At 40.9% G+C, this 16,531-nt stretch overlaps 1 protein-coding gene across 3 annotated transcripts in view; it reads left to right on the top strand.

Annotated features, from left to right (window-relative positions):
* Positions 1-16,531, top strand: part of slc2a9l2 (solute carrier family 2 member 9, like 2) — a 71,127-nt gene that overhangs the window by 20,073 nt on the left and 34,523 nt on the right. For 2 of the 3 annotated variants that reach the window (XM_089009573.1, XM_089009575.1), the window contains 2 exons: positions 474-549; positions 8,135-8,262. In XM_089009573.1, the coding sequence (XP_088865699.1) occupies positions 474-549; positions 8,135-8,262 (204 nt within the window). Of the gene's footprint in view, positions 1-473; positions 550-8,134; positions 8,263-11,610; positions 12,949-16,531 lie in introns of those variants that run through there. The other variant, XM_089009574.1, reaches the window with a different exon arrangement.

The following is a 16,531-nucleotide window of genomic DNA, read 5'->3' as shown; positions in this document are numbered from 1 at the left end:
CATCTTCAATTAGCTGCTGTATATTAGCGCCCAGCAACCGACCGTTTACATCTTCATTCACACCATCTCTGAGTGGGAACCGATCCCCTGCGCACACACAAATCAGGCGAGTGGCCCACGACACCATCAGCCACTCACTCCCTATCAGTAACTGCATAAAACAAATGTCTAGTCATAAAATAATGAAGAAAATCATTAAAATATTGCACTTTTTACAATCGACTCTTTTACCCGGGGTTGAAATGTTAATTGTCTGAGTACCCTTTAACGACACAAGTCCACTGGGGCTCTTAAATTAATCTTGAGGTCAAACTTGCACACTTGGAACAATCAGAATTATGGTCAAATAGATCACATTGTTGTTGTGGATATCATCAACAGAACTGTAAAAGTGAATGTAGATGTACTTGGCATGCAGATTGCTTTGCTGAAGTTATGCTTACTCAGGCACCACCTTCACTTTCTTTTCCTAGGACAGCGTGTCATGGATGCCTTACCTCAGTTATGTCTGCATCCTGGCAGTGATCGCCTCCTTCTGCTCTGGCCCAGGTATTACTTTTGTTTTGTAGTCTCGTCTCTTCTTATGCTTCAAATGACTTCTACTGAGCGCATTGTACAAAGATTCCACGGCATATAGCTATATTTTACGTTCTAAGACTCACAGAGAATATTTAGGAAGTCTTGTTTTCGAGTTGGTGACGATTCCTGACGTGACGTCACGTCTGGAACGCTCCTGACCGAGAAAGCGACACACAATGCATTTTGGGTACTTTGTTTGGTCTGAAAACTTCATTTTGATCCGTGTTGATGGCAAAATTAGAAGGAAAACACATACATAACGCGATGGTGAATCGTTGTGTGTTGAACCAACACTACTATTTGATACTAGTTGGCACAAATTCCCAGCAGACAAATCAGCCCATTTCCAACGGAGCTTGGTCACCATCTTGTGCATTTTCCGGGACGCTACATTGGAGTCCAGATGCCTGAACATGATCCGGAAAGACTTCTTTAATCGATTGCAAACATTTATGCTTTCCTCTTCAGAACTATTTGAATCATATTCATAACTGGATGAGTAACAAGAAAGCATCTTCTCCGAATCTCAAGCCATTGTTTTGATTCTCGAGCAAGACAAGACGTCTTGGCGTGACGTCACAAACAAGGGGCAGGACCTTCTGAAACTCGCCATCTCAAGGTCATTTTGAAGTAGTTTTGGGACACTTTAACTTGTTTTTAATTGGTGTTTTGCATTTGACTAAAAATATCATACTGCGTGTTTTGGGTATTTTAGATGGTATAAAACGTTTTTCTGATGTCAGGAAACAAAAAAAAAATGGCGTCGTTGTCCTTTAAATAACTTTTTTACAAAAATGCAGATTGTCCTACAGCTTCCTCGTTTATGTGGTAGCAGGATTTGGCCCAGTCTGGGTTAAATCTTACTCAAAATGGAACATGGAATGAGCTCCGGGGTCCTTGCTTTCAAAATACACACACACACACACACACACACACACACACACACACACACACACACACACACACACACACACACACACACACACACACACACACACTTCAACGCAGACATCCAAAGGTTTTCATGCACTGGAGATGCGCTCTTTCAGGGAAAGGGAGATTGGGTCTCGTGTTGTTTTCACAGCACATAAGAACCAATGAAGCTCTCTATTGCTTGTGATTCTATTGTTCACACAAGGGATCATCCGATTGTACTTTGAGCTTTTGAACAAAAAGAAGGATCAGCCGCAACCTTTATGAAGTCAACCAAACACACAAAGATAAAACAGGAAAGCTAGTTGGTATTTGGTATTCCGTCCCACGCTGCATTTGCAGCTTGTTTAACATTTGTTTTTGTTTTGTATTCATACATCAAATGGAGTTGACTCGGGAGATTAGAGTTTCAATCTAGGCTTATGTCAGTGACTGTAAACACTTTTCTTCCTTCTGTGGATAAGGCATCTCATAAAATCTCATTGAAACAGAAGTCAAGTCAAAAGAAATCTTTGCAATATGTTCTGCGCCTCTACCCCCTTTAACACTTTATCATGCCTAATTAATATTGCATGAATGGAATGTAAATGATAAACAAATAATATGAAGAGATTTTCTCCTCATGACATCTACATTTTTGCTGCAATTTTTAAAACAAAAGTGTGACCTGACTTGACTGACTTTAAACCTCCCTATAAACCGCAGCCTCGGACAATAGAAATTGCGTGAACAAAAAGTTTGTTTGTCAGTTTTAGACGTGATGAAGTGTGTGTCATTCCGTTGTTAGTGTTCCCTCGGTGACTGTGGATGAGGGTCCAGTTTGAGGGGGCCTGGTTAATTGGCTCCTCTGAGTGCTGGGGGCTCTTTGTGAGACTTGTGGTATCGGCCCACAAGCTAGTCGTTTGTTCCGCTGTCTCTATCGTGACAGCTGAGGGGGGAAAATGGTTGATTAAATGTTTTAGGGAATGGCTCTTGGTGGATTATGATATGATTTATGTGTCCTCCTTTTCTGGTTGCAGTGTACACATGGGACACATTTTGGGTTTTGTTTTTTTAAAGGACAACCAACACCATTTTTTTGTTTCCTAACTGACATCAAACGTTTTATAGCATCTAAAATACCCAAAACACGCAGGCTGATATTTTTCAAAACTAAGAAATGACAATGAGAGACACACAAACATAAAAAAGCGTAAGCAATTTATGGCTAACAACAATTCAATCGAAACTGGTCAAAGTTTAAGAATATCTCTCTAATAAACTCATAAAAAGTTCATTGCGTTAACAAAGGACTCGATACTAATAGTTTGACCAACATTTATGCGCTTATTTAAGCGGACCGATGAGATGAGACCTCCTTGGGCAAGGATTTGGCCTTTGCTAATTAAAAGCGAGCCAAACAAAACTAAACCCGCTGTGGTTCCATGCAAATGAACAATTCCGGGGGCAAAGGAGCTCCCCGAGCCCGAGAACCAGAGATTATTGACAGCCTCGGTCGTCTGGGGTGGGCTTGGAGACCCTTTTCAAACGATTCCGGCTCCTTGCATGCACGGTTATACGAATCGTGTAAACTAAAATGGCACCCGTGAGCTGGGATTAGCAGTTTCGAGAATTGAGAAGGGGCCAATTGATACAAAGCCGCCGTTACGTATGACGAATCATCAGTGCAGGCTTTAGATCAGGGGGTGTCCAATTTTTTTGTCAGGCAGGCCAGATTTGGTGTGTGAACTGATTCACTCATTCATAAGGTTTCTTACACTGCATTGAATGTTTATGTAGTCCTAAAACTCAATATTCTGTGGCTGCAGCAATTTCAGTGAAAATGAGAAATACTGGAGTGGACACATTTTTGCGCGTCTGGCAGTGAATAAGTTAAAAATGTAGGGGGTGGGGCGCAACCTTGACGAATGTTCTTTCCATATAACAGCAATTAATTTAAATACATTTCAGCGAGCATTCCGTTTTTCACATTTGCTTTTGCATATTAATTTCAGCTATCTTAAAGGACAACTGACACCCCGGACAAGTTGTGTCCATAAAATGACTTCTACTGAGCACATTTGACAAAGATTCCACCGCATATAGCTATATTTTACCTTTTAAGACTCGCGCTGAATATTCAGGAAGTCTTGTTTTTGAGTTGGTGACGATTCCTGACGTGACGTCACGGAGGGAACACCCCTGACCGAGAAAGCGACACACACAATGCATTTTGCGGCACTTTGTTTGGTCTGAAAACTTCGTGTTGATGGCGAAATTAGAAGGAAAACACATAAATAACGCGATGGTGAATCGTTGTGTGTTGCACCAAGACTACTATTTGATACTAGTTGACACAAATTCCCAGCTGACAAATCAGCCCATTTCCAACTGAGCTTTGGCGCCATCTTCTGCATTTTCTGGGTGCTACATTTCTGTGCAGATGCCTCAAAATGACACGGAATAACTTCTTTAATCTATTGCAAACATTTATGCTTTCCTCTTCAGAACTATTTGAATCATATTCATAACTGGATGAGTAACAAGAAAGCATCTTCTCCGAATCTGAACTCCGTGAGGCCATTGTTTTGATTCTGGAGCAAGGCAAGACGTCTTGGCGTGACATCACGAACAAAGGGGCGGGACCTTCTGAAACTGGCCACTTCCGGGTTCAATTTGAAGTCGTTTTTGGACACTTTTAAGTCATTTTATTGGTGTTTTGCATTTGACTAAAAATATCAGCCTGCGTGTTTTGGCTATTTTAGATGCTATAAAACGTTTTTCTGATGTCAGTTAGGAAACAAAAAAGTGATGTCGGTTGTCCTTTAAAGGAGAAAAAAGTGATGTCGGTTGTCCTTTAAAGGACAACCAACACCACTTTTTTGTTTCCTAACTGACATCAGAAAAACGTTTGATAGCATCTAAAATACCCAAAACACGCAGAATGATATTTTTAGTCAAATGCAAAACCCCAATAAAAATGACTTAAAGTGTCCAAAATCTGCAAAAACATTGAGCTGCGAATTGGGCATTTTCAGAAAGTCCCGCCCCCACTTCGTGGTTGGGGATATATAACAATGTGCTGGTTATTACAAGATATTGGGCAAGTGAACTGTCATAGCTTTTGTATCACAAATCGTCAGTAAATATGGATGAAAATATATTCATGAAATTCTTGCATCACAATCTGTTTTTGAAGAGAATATAAATCAGTCATATGAAGTAATCCCAGATGTCACAAAAGCTGTTTAACTGAGGTGCGAACAGCTGAAAAAAAAGCAAAAAAACAAGAAAGAGAGACGAAAGATAAGAGCTGTGAATGTCCACAGAGACAATCATTTCGTTGATTACTTTTGAAGCGCGTTTGAAGTGTCGTAAGACTTATGCGTTATTGAGTACACCCGACCCCATTATTGGTGAGGGACAGGGACTGCAAATAGTAAAAATAAGAATGAATGCAGCGAAATGCACTGGGGGAAAATGTGTTTTGTTTTATTTTGTTTTCAAAACCATGATCAAACATCCATCCATCCATCCGTCCATTTTCTAATCTGCTTATCCTCACGGAGACGGCGGCCATGTTAGAGTCTATCCCAGCCGTCTTCGGGCAGGAGGCGGATTCCCAGCCAATTGACACGGAAGAACTTCTTTAATCGATTGCAAACATGTATGCTTTCCTCTTCAGAACTATTTGAATCATATTCATAACTGGATGTGGAACAAGAAAGCATATTCTCCGAATCTGAAGCCATTGTTTTTATTTTCCAGCAATGCAAGACGTCTTGCCGTGACGTCACGAACTGGGGGCGGGACTTTCTGAAAATGCCCAATTCGCGGCTCAATTTTTTTGCAGATTTTGGACACTTTAAGTCATTTTTATTGCTGTTTTGCATTTGACTAAAAATATCGTACTGCGTGTTTTGGGTATTTTAGATGCTGTAAAACATTTTTCTGATGTCAGTTAAAAAACAAAAACAACATTGTCAGCTGTCGGATCCGACCACGTCTTTTTTTTAAGCTATTGGGCCCTCGTGGGATCTAAATCCCCCCCGAGTAGAGGAGCAGGTTATGATTCTGAAACTCACAAAACATAGTCACAGAAGGCTACGGCAGCCAAAGCTGTTCGGGGATTACTTTTGCACCTGACAAACGCATACGCTCGCTCTTTGTGTAAATAAATCCGCGTGAAAGAAAACCCGTGTTTTATTCATGTGCTCTTGCCATTTCTCTTTTCAAACTTTGTGTCATCAGGCTTTCACAAAAGATGAATTGCTATTTAGCCACGCACTCATGCTAGCTCGCTCAAACAATTTACGGGCATTTAGAGTGAAGGTCACTTCCGAGGTGTCACTTTAATTCCAATTCGTGAGTGACTACAAGCTCTTGGTTCTCCACAAACGCTCTCCGCAATACTGAACCAGACATCCGTAGGCTTATTGTCACAGGATTTATTCCAATTATTATTATTATTATTGTGATTGGATTTTTTTTCAAAGATTGACCTTTGCCCATATTTTTAATCACCAAATAACTAATCACTGTTGTGGTGATTTGCCACCCGGGGCTTCAAGGTTGTTGTTTTACTTAAAGGACAACCGACGCCTCCGGACAAGTTGTGTCTGTAATTTGTAAAATCACTTCAAATGACTTCTACTGAGCGTATTTGACAAAGATTCCACCGCATATCGCTATATTTTACCTTTTAAGACTTGCGCTGAATATTCACCCCCCCCCCCCCCCCTCACTGCTGCGTTCTTGACCAATCACGTGGCTTTAACTGATGACTGGGGGCGGGGAATAGAGGACCAAAACAAGCCGGCTGCCATTTTTCTTTTAGGAGAATTGGCTCGTTCACAAACGACACATCACTCATTGTGGCAGCGCCATGTGTATCCCGAAAAATAGTTTGTACGCCAAGGTAAAAACCGAAAATTTCGTCAGCCAAGGGGTTCGTAAACCGAGGTATGAATGCATATTTAAGAAAACAAGTTAGAACCTTTCGTGTAACTCGCTGTCGAGAAAAGAGTGTCTTTAAAATAATTAATAAAAAAAACATGGACTAGCTCTTATTTGGCAGGAAGGTTTGGCTGCAAGGATGACGGAACAAGCTGACGCTTGAGGCGATGTGACATGATTTGTGCCCGATTCAGCACCAGCGTTCATCATTTCTGAGCCTTTCAGATACTCAACTGGGATTTGGAAAGCAAGGTCACAGACGTCGGCAGAATGTTTCTCCCAGGGAGCTTGAGTGTACCGATGCACCCGAATCGGGATTGGGTCTGGTGACTAACACCTTCATATGGGGCCTGGTGATCCCTGGCAGATCGGTGTCGGGAAGAAAAATGTTATCGTGTCGGAAACATTGAAATAACTTTAGGACATTGAGACGGTAAACTAGCATTTTCCGCCATTCATAATTGTTAAGCTATGGAAATAGAGCGGGTGTGAGTCAGTGTTGAATTTTACACGGCGAGGATTTTTATGTTCAACTGTTATTACATTCGAACTCTTCAACAACCCCAACCTATTTTTTTTAACTCATTCACTGCCATTCCCGAATGTATTCTGCAATTAAAAAGAATCACGTAGCGCGCCATTCCCGAATTTGTTTCGGTATAACCAGCCGATAAAGCACTGGTCATACCTCTGGACATGTTTTTTTTCCTCTCACAAGGGGGCAGCATTTGCCTTTGTCAGGACTCCAATGTAGCGTCCCAGAAAATGCACAAGATGGCGCCCAGACTCCGTTGGATTTGGGCTGATTTGTCTGCTGGGAATTTGTGTCAACTAGTATCAAATAGTAGTCTTGGTGCAACACACAACGATTCATTTATTTATTTGTTTTCCTTCTAATTTCGCCATCAACACGAAGTTTGCAGACCAAACAAAGTACCCAAAATGCATTGTGTGCCGCTTTCTCGGTCAGGGGTGTTCCCTCCGTGACGTGACGTCAGGCATCGTCATCAACTTGAAAACAAGACTTCCTGAATATTCAGCGCGAGTCTTAAAACGTAAAATATAGCTATATGCGGTGGAATCTTTGTAAAATACGCTCAGTAGAAGTCATTTGAAGTCATTTTACAAATTATGGACATAACTTGTCCGTAGGTGTCTGTTGTCCTTTAAAGATGTACTGATATAATCTGTCCATCTGCATCTGTTCTGTCAAATAAAATGCATTATGTTGATGCCCATTATTATGATTTTGATTGTTGTTCCCATTTTTGTTCTCGTTATGGGCTTCACTGTTGTCCTCAAGTTTTGATGTCTTCATGACATCAGGACGATCATGCTTATTCCTCCTTTGGCTTACCTCTGGAAAGCAAAATTAAAGCAATTGAAGTTTGTTTGCGAGTGACTCGGTGGGCTGCAAGAAACAGTAGATTACAAAATAATAATCAGGAGAAACAGTTTCATGAACACTGTTTAGCCAAGCAAATTTGTGTCGCACATTTAAATTGATCCCCGGTGTTCTCGATTAGTTTTCCTGATAGAATGAGGACTATTTTGGCTTGTTTACACCACCAGCAATTAACCAGAGATGGACGGAACAGAATTAACTTGTGGCTTTCATTACAGTCTCATCCCGGAGCTCAATTGTAGCTGGGTTGCTAACCGGTGACCTTCTCCTCTTCTTTGATAGGAGGCATCCCCTTTATCCTGACCGGTGAACTGTTTGAGCAGTCGTACAGGCCTGCCGCCTTCATGATTGCCGGCATTGTGAATTGGTTGTCCAACTTTGCAGTGGGTCTCTTTTTCCCTTTTATACAGGTAAGTCCATATTTGGTGAGTGTGAGAATGACTGGTTGTTTCTCTCTGTGTGCCCTGCAATTGGCTGGCAACCGATTCAGGGTGTCCCCCGCCGAGTGCCCGAAGACGGCTGGGATAGGCTCCAGCAACCCCCGCGACCCTAATGAGGATGGAAGGACTTAGCTAAGTTAGCGTAAAGGGGCTATAATCAGTTGTAGCACGGCTTTGCAGGAACTTGTCATTTCAGCAACAGGCTAAGACGCTCATGAGATGCATCGCAGCGAAATGTAAACATGTCATCTTTGCACAATGCAGACAAGGATTTGCTTGCTAATCGCGTATGAACTTTTGTCATGTAGTTTGCTTTTTCTTCAATCTGCTGGCTTGTCCCTGTAGAAAAATGCAATTTAGGGGGGGTGGTAAACAGAGACACAGAGGGAGAGGGTGGGGTAGAGGGGAGGGGTCTGGAAAATGGATGGATGGATGGTTGAGAAAGCTGAACTTCACCAAACAAGTTGTCTGTGTAGGCTCTCATTCATGCAGGAGTAGTCCATCGAAGAAAAGGTTTCTTCAGCCGTCATTTGTACTTCTTTGAAGGAGTCGGACATTTCGCTCCTCATCCGAAGAGCTTCGTCAGAGAACTAAAGTTGTACTGGTTACTCTCACCCTACATATATCCCTAATGGACAGAGGTGGCGGTGGCGGACCTCTGCTCTGTAGCTGTTTTACAAAACAGCAAAAAAACTTTCACTAAATGACCATGCATGGTGGTTTAAGGTTTAATTTAGACCGTGCTTACAACAGACTTCTTAGGTCATTACCACATAGGCTTAGTCATGCTAATGAGGTGACAATCAAGGCCAGGCACAGTCCACTACAGGTTTCAGACAAAATAGGTAATCAGATTGGCTTCAGGGAGTGGTCCACTGCTCCCCCAAACTTAGAGGAGGGACCTACCAGTCTGCCACGGCCACCTCTGTCCACTAGGGATATAGATAGGGCCACAGTTACCAGCACAAATGAAACGTCCGACACCTTCGAAGAAGTACGGCTGAAGAGACCATTTCCTCGATTCCCCAAAACAAAACACGACAAGCTAACATGTAGCCTTGCAGTGTTTCGGGATGGATTTGGACGACCCATTTTTCATGGTGAAAAGATTCCAGTTGCTGTCAATTCTTGGGCTGTTTCACATGAAAGGCACGTTCCAGATCTCTCCGGATTGGCTCAATGATAGTGAGGTGAACAGACTGTGATGTCCAAATCAGATCTTTCACTTTTTCCCCGTTGTCGACACAGAAGGGTCAACCTGATCTTGTGTTCTACTTTTCAAAGTTGACCCAGCTTTCCTCTGAGGACCTTTGACAGACCTTGAGCTCAGTATCCCGCAAAGTCAATGCACTCCTGGGAAAAATGTGCGTGAGTCGAAGGCGAACAAAAAGCTTTCAGGCGCACACGGACCATCAAGGTTGAAATTGCTTTCTCGTTCCACCTTCCAAAGACTGTGCGCTTCCAGTATGTTCATTTTAAAGAAAATGAGAGGTGCAGCTTTGATTGCCGACCAATCTAGTGGGCTGTGTTCACGCCCACAACGGCGCTTAAATATATTCATTGACCGGTACACTGCGGCAAGCTGGTGAAAATACCAAATCCAAGTTCAGCTCCACCTATAAATATTCAGACACCGCCTGATTACTGTATATTAGGAAGGAAAGCAGTCTAATCATCCCGGGTGCCTTCATTTTAATGTTTGCTTGTTGTTGTTGTTTGAGTGGAATGAATTTGTGAGGCATCACAATGCAACTCATGACTACCAGTAGAAATCTGTTGTGTCTTATTCTCAGTCAGAGTGAAAGTTGTGCCAAATCAAAATCAAATAATGGCTGCTTTTATCCTCAGTTGCACGCGCCGAACCTAAATTTAGCCTGCATGTCAGATGTTGCAGCCTGTCATCCTTTGACTCATAACACAAGCGCCTAAACAACACTCTCTACTAAGACCAGTGAACACACTCTTTCCTCAATATGCATCACTCTCATTTAACTCATTTGCTGCCATTCACGAATTCGGATGAGGAGCGAAACGTCCGACACCTTCAAAGAAGTACAGATGACGGCTGAAGAAACCTTTTCATTAACTCCATGTGTACAGAACGCGGATTCCGGTTGCCCCATCCGCTATCCGTGGATCATCGCGCTTGCCGACTTTGATGTTCAACGGATGAACTGCGCCGCGTTTAATTTGACCATTTTGCAATAAGCTCAATTAAATGTTGAAGTCGCAATGACAGCGTGAGGTATGAACAAGCTCAATTAACATTTGGCACTAGTGCACAATCATAAGCCGTCATACCCCATTTAGCTATTTGCATATGCGTCCCTTAGGATTGCGCTGCGTGAACTATGATCCATAACTTTCGTTTCGCGGCGACTGTGCGCCTCCATATGATCGGGTTGTGAGCTTGTAATCGAACTGCAAAAAACCTCCGAAACAACCCGGTGCGGTTATTTGCAGCGATGCCGCTGTTATCTGTTGTACACTTCGCTCTTTTTCGCTGTCCTTCTGTAATGCTTCCACTGGGACGCGGCAAAGCTATAAAACCCCTTTCACGTGCATTTAATCCCCTGCAGCGACAGACTACACCGTCAGCCACAGATTATGACTAAGTGCTGGCCCAGAAACCAAATAGTTTAACTGCCCACTATGAACATAATGTGGAGGACCAAATAGGTTACCTGCTCACCTCCTGCCTGCTTTTTTTGGGGATTTACCATCACCACCACCTTGCAAAACGTGACAGTTCTATCCCGCCCTGGACGTGCTGTCCTAGACGGTCGGCTTAGTGTGCTTTGTAATTCTACGGGCTGTCCATTTGGGCGACTCTTGGCGTTCACACACAGAAGGGTTTGTAGCTCACTGTTTGCACGCTAGTCGACGCGAGCCCGGATGAGTTGCCGCTGCGCTCGCTCGCCTGTATACGATACGGTGACAGGGTTACGCACAGAGGGTGTGGGGGCAAGGTCGTCCTATTTGGAAATGACTCATCGCCCATAACAGCTGGGAGAGAAAGGCACCGTTTTGCTTTTCTCTTTTTTTTCATCGAATTTTGCAGATGAGCGTTACATCATAGATGCCGTGTGAAAAGTGGGTCAGGCCCCGTGCATCCTGTGATTTTTTTTTTTTGGCCGCTCTTATGAAATTCCCTCAACATGGGCAAAAATGTGTCAGTTGGAATGATATAATGCAGGGGTCAGGAACCTATGGCTCGCGAGCCATATATGTCTCTTTTGATGATTGCATCTGGCTCCCCGATAAAACTAAATAAATATGACGCCGTTTGTCCTGCGCTTTCTTTTCTGTTTTACGTAGGAGGCCCTGGAGACGTTTGCCTTCCTGGTGTTTGTTGGAGTCTGTGTGGTGGCGGCAATCTACCTCTTTATCATCCTCCCCGAAACCAAAAACAAAACATTCATGGATATAAGCCAGAGTTTTGCCAAGATCAACAAAGTCCCCGTTTCCTCCACGAGTCATGAAATGAAGCTCGTTCTGTGTACCGGGCAGGATAAGAACGGCAAAGTGCAAAATGACTTTAAGATGGAGAGTTCCTTTTAAAACAAATGGTTTTGAGGCAACACTCGAAAGGAAGAAATGTGTCACGCAAAATGAACAGTTTTTCAGAGCTTTAATGTAAGAATACTTCTTGCCAGCCTGTCCTAGAAGAGACTTTTATACACGGCAATGAAATCAATACAGTCAAACCTCGGTTTTTGACCGTAATCCGTTCCAGAAACCTGTTTGAAAACCGTGTTTGGTTTGAAAACTTGTTGATCCGTGTTGATGGCGAAATTAGAAGGAAAACACATAAATAACGCGATGGCGAATCGTTGTGTGTTGCACCAAGACAACTATTTGATATTCGCTGACACAAATACCCACCAGACAAATTAGCCCATTTCCAACGGAGCTTGAGCGCCATCTTCTGCATTTTCTGGGTGATATATTGCTGTCATTGACGGCTCGAATTGATATGGAAGGACTCCTTTAATCGATTGCAAACATTTATGCGTTCCTCTTCAGAACTATTTGAATCATATTCATAACTGGATGTGTAACAAGAAAGCAGATTCACCGAATCTGAAGCCATTGTTTGGATTCACAAGCAATGCAAGACGTCTTGGCGTGACGTCATGAACAAGGGGGCGGGACCTTCTGAAAGCCCTCAATTCACAGCTCAATTTGTTGCAGTTTTAGCACACTTTAAGTAATTTTTATTGGTGTTTTGCATTTTACTAAAAATATCAACCTGCGTGTTTTGGGTATTTTAGAGGCTATAAAAGTTTTTCTGATGTCAGTTAGGAAACAAAAAAATGGTGTCGTTGTCTTTTAAATACCCACAATTTTTGGTGGAAAAACAAATTGGTTGAGAACCGAGACGTTCGAAAACTGAGGTTTGACTGTATTTTCAGTTTGTAAAATGTGTTAGATTATTTATGCCACAATGTTTTTTTTAATCATTTTTCTTCATTGAGTATTATTTTTTTGCAGTTGTACACAGAAAAAAAATAGTGTTCCTCTCATGCGTACCTAGACCACTCATACATTCATAACTCTGCCTTATTGAATTTCTAGCCAGGAGGCTACCACACTACCTCGCCGAACATAATCAATGCTGTCATTGTTTCAGACTTGCCGGAGAATAAATAAGTGAATTAATTTCAGATTCTTATTTCGAATGTTAAAAGAAAACCTTGCACAAAATGAGAAATTCCACTGAAAGGTGTAGAGTGGGGGTTGGGGGCGATATACAGTAGGCTGTGGTTAATGGTTGCCAAAGGCAATGCATTACAGTTTAGCATTAAAAAGAGTTTGTTTTTTTGGGTTGAAGGGGCTTTAACATGCTGGCATACAAATAGCTCGCCGTGTCATGAGTTTGGGTCGGTAATCATCTGGTGATTGATGCAGAAAAATATGAATGAGGCAGTAGCGAGGGCGGGGGGGGCAGGGAGAGAGAGAGAGGGGCTTAGCGATAGAGAGGGAGGGTAGACAGAGAAAAAGAGACAGAGAGTGGCAGGGAAAGAAAGAGAATAAGAGACAGGGAGAGAGAGGGGGAGAGAGACAGGGAGAGAGGGAGGAGAGAGAGAGAACGAGAGAGAGATAGAGTAGGAGAAAGAGAGACAGAGAGGGGGAGAGAGAGAGAATGAGAGAGAACAAGAGGGAGAGAGAGAGAGAGAGAGTCAGAGACAGAGAGTGAGACAGAGAGGGAGGCAGGGGGAGGGAGCGAGAGAACGAGAATGAGAGAGGGTGAGAGAGCGAGAGAGAGAGAGAGATAGAGAGGGGGAGACAAAAAGAGACGGGGAGGTAGAGAAAGAACGAGAGTGTAAAAGACACAGAGAGGAACAGATAGAGAGGGAGGAGGTAAGGAGAGAGAACAAGAAAGAGAACACGAGAAAGGTTGAGAGAGAGATATAGAGCGAGAGATATACAGCGAGAGAGGGAGGGAGAGAGAAAATGAATGAGCGAAAAAGACAGAGAGAGAGAGAGAGATAAACACAGTGAGAGGGACGCGGTGCCGGACTCCGCTATGATTGGTCCCTGCTCTCAGGTTTGGGGGGGAGCAGAGGACCACTCCCTGCGGCTCCAGTGATTGCCTCTGTTGTCCTGACTGACAACTGGCCTGATTGCCCAATTTGCCCTGGTATTACCTCATCAGCATAATTCTAAAAAAAAAAAAAGACTATCAACATCGCAGGGATAATACTAGTGGCCCTCAATCGGCAGTACGTATGCACCTAAAAGCTAGCAACCACTCATTTGACGTCAATGAGGTTAAAATCTTAGCGAAAGAAAATAGATGGTTTGAAAGGGGAGTAAAAGAAATGATTTTCATAAAACAGCTAAATCTTTCCCTTAACTGTAATGGTGGGGTGAGGTTCAATTTGAATCGTTCGTACAATAGACTGCTGAGGCAACATAGGCTTAGTTATGCTGATACAATACAATGCAGTACAATACAATACAATACAATACATCTTAATTTATATCGCGCTTCAACTTGATAAATAGTCCACTGTAGTCACCGCTGTCTCTGAAAGGGCTAATAAAAAAAAAATCCTACGTGATACATTAGCAGGCTCACCAGAGGCAATAACTCATCATTACCATCCCAATCACATAGATTATAATATCACATCTGACCTTTTCCTAAAATCGATACGCATCCTGCCAGCATAGAGCTAAATAATTCACAAAAGTGGGTGGGTTGTACGTATCCTGAAAGCTACGCTCCTATTCAATCATCAGGCAGCGACACATTTTAGCCGTTTTGGAATCGTCCGTTCCTCAAGATTAGCTCACCGTTGCGCTTCGTCAAAAGTCACAAATGAGTGGCGGGCGTCAAACGGAAAGCAAAACGGGGTGTTGTGTAATTTGAAGCCGCGTGATGGTTTGACACGTCTCTTCGTCCTCTCGACGGACATATTTGTTTTTCCTCACCGCTTAATTGTTGTCAATGATCTGCAGATACAAGCGGCGGCGGAAGCGCCGTCATCCATTTTAGTTAGCCACGCGCGGCGACGCTTGGCTGCTGTTGACATTGTTTTGACGGCTCGCTGATGAATATGTCTACCCAAATCCAGAAATACACACAAATTTGCTACAAGACAGTTTAGGAGCTCACATTTTATCTTGTCATCTTAAAAACAGACTTTTAACATGATCGACCCCTTGTTTATGCATTTATTCATTTATTTAATTGTTTATTACCTTGTTTGTTCATTTGTTTTTTATGTTTCTTTATTTTCTTGTTTATTTATTTGTTTGTTTGTTTATTTGTTTTTTATGCTTCTTTATTTTCTTGTTTATTTATTTGTGTGTTTATGTATTTATGTATTCATTTGTATTCATATATTCATTATGTATTTATGTATTCATTTGTTTGTTTACTTGTGTTTGTCTGTTTATTTGTTTGTATTTATTGATTTATTCATGTATTTAATAGCCTCTTGGTTTCTCATTGTTTATTTATTTATTTATTTATTTGTTTTTTATGTTTATTTATTTGTGTGTTTATGTATCTATGTATACATTTGTTTGTTTACTTGTATTTGTGTATTTATTTGTTTGTATTTATTGATTTATTCATTTATTTGTTTATTAGCCTCTTGGTTCCTCAGTGTTTATTTATTTATTTGTTTGTTTATTTGTTTTTTATGTTTCTTTATTTTCTTGTTTATTTGTGTGTTGATGTATTTATGTATTCATTTGTTTGTTTACTTGTGTTTGTGTGTTTATTTGTTTGTATTTATTGATTTATTCATTTATTTATTAGCCTCTTGGTTTCTCAGTGTTTATTTATTTATTACTTAGTTTGTTTATGTTTATTTATTATCTTATTTATTTATACACATGTTTATTTGTGTGTTTTTTGCTTATTTGTTTTCTTGTTTGTTTGTGCGTTTATTTGTTTGATTGTTTACTTGTGCTTGTGTGTTTATTTATTTATGTATTTATTTATTTATTTATTTATTGGTGTGCTTGTTTCTTTGTTTTTTATTTATTTATGGTTTTTATGTATATATTTATTTATTTATTTTCTTGTTTGTTTGTTTATTTCTATGTATTTATTTATTACTTAGTTTGTTTGTTTATTTATTATCTTATTTATTTATACACGTTTTTTGTGTGTTTTTTGCTTATTTGTTTTCTTGTTTGTTTGTACGTTTATTTATTAGTTCATTTGTTTGATTGTTTACTTGTGCTTGTATGTTTATTTATGTATTTATTTATTTATTCTTTATTCTTTATTTATTTATTTACTTATTTATTTATTCATTAGTGTGCTTGTTTCTTTGTTTTTTATTTAATTATGTATTTATTTATGGTTTGTATGTATTTATTTATTTTCTTGTTTGTTTGTTAATTTGTATTTATTTATTTATTTATTTATTTATTTATTTATTTATTTATTCATTCTAATAATTTCTTATCTTGAAGTTTTATCACATTGACTTTTTTTTAATCTCTGCTCTCTTAATTGAATGCTAATAAATGACTGACGTCACGCTTCACCTTGTTCTCTCAAGGTCCGGAGCCATTACCATCCCATTTATTTATTATTATTCCTCGATACGTAGATTTGTCATTGCTTGGCAAACATCCACGTTTAGTCCCTTCATTCGGTCATTGACGCGCAGCCACAAAATCCAAAGGCCTTGAGTCAAGCTGCCACTTCCCATTTTGAAATCTCAGGGATTGTTCCTGTCTGACCTTGATTTCATTAGTGCAACAATAG

Source organism: Hippocampus bargibanti, linkage group LG12 (genome assembly GCF_051943395.1).
Source record: "Hippocampus bargibanti isolate YZ-2025 linkage group LG12, ASM5194339v1, whole genome shotgun sequence".
NCBI lineage: Eukaryota > Metazoa > Chordata > Actinopteri > Syngnathiformes > Syngnathidae > Hippocampus > Hippocampus bargibanti.
This window is presented reverse-complemented; position numbering and strand designations above follow the sequence as displayed.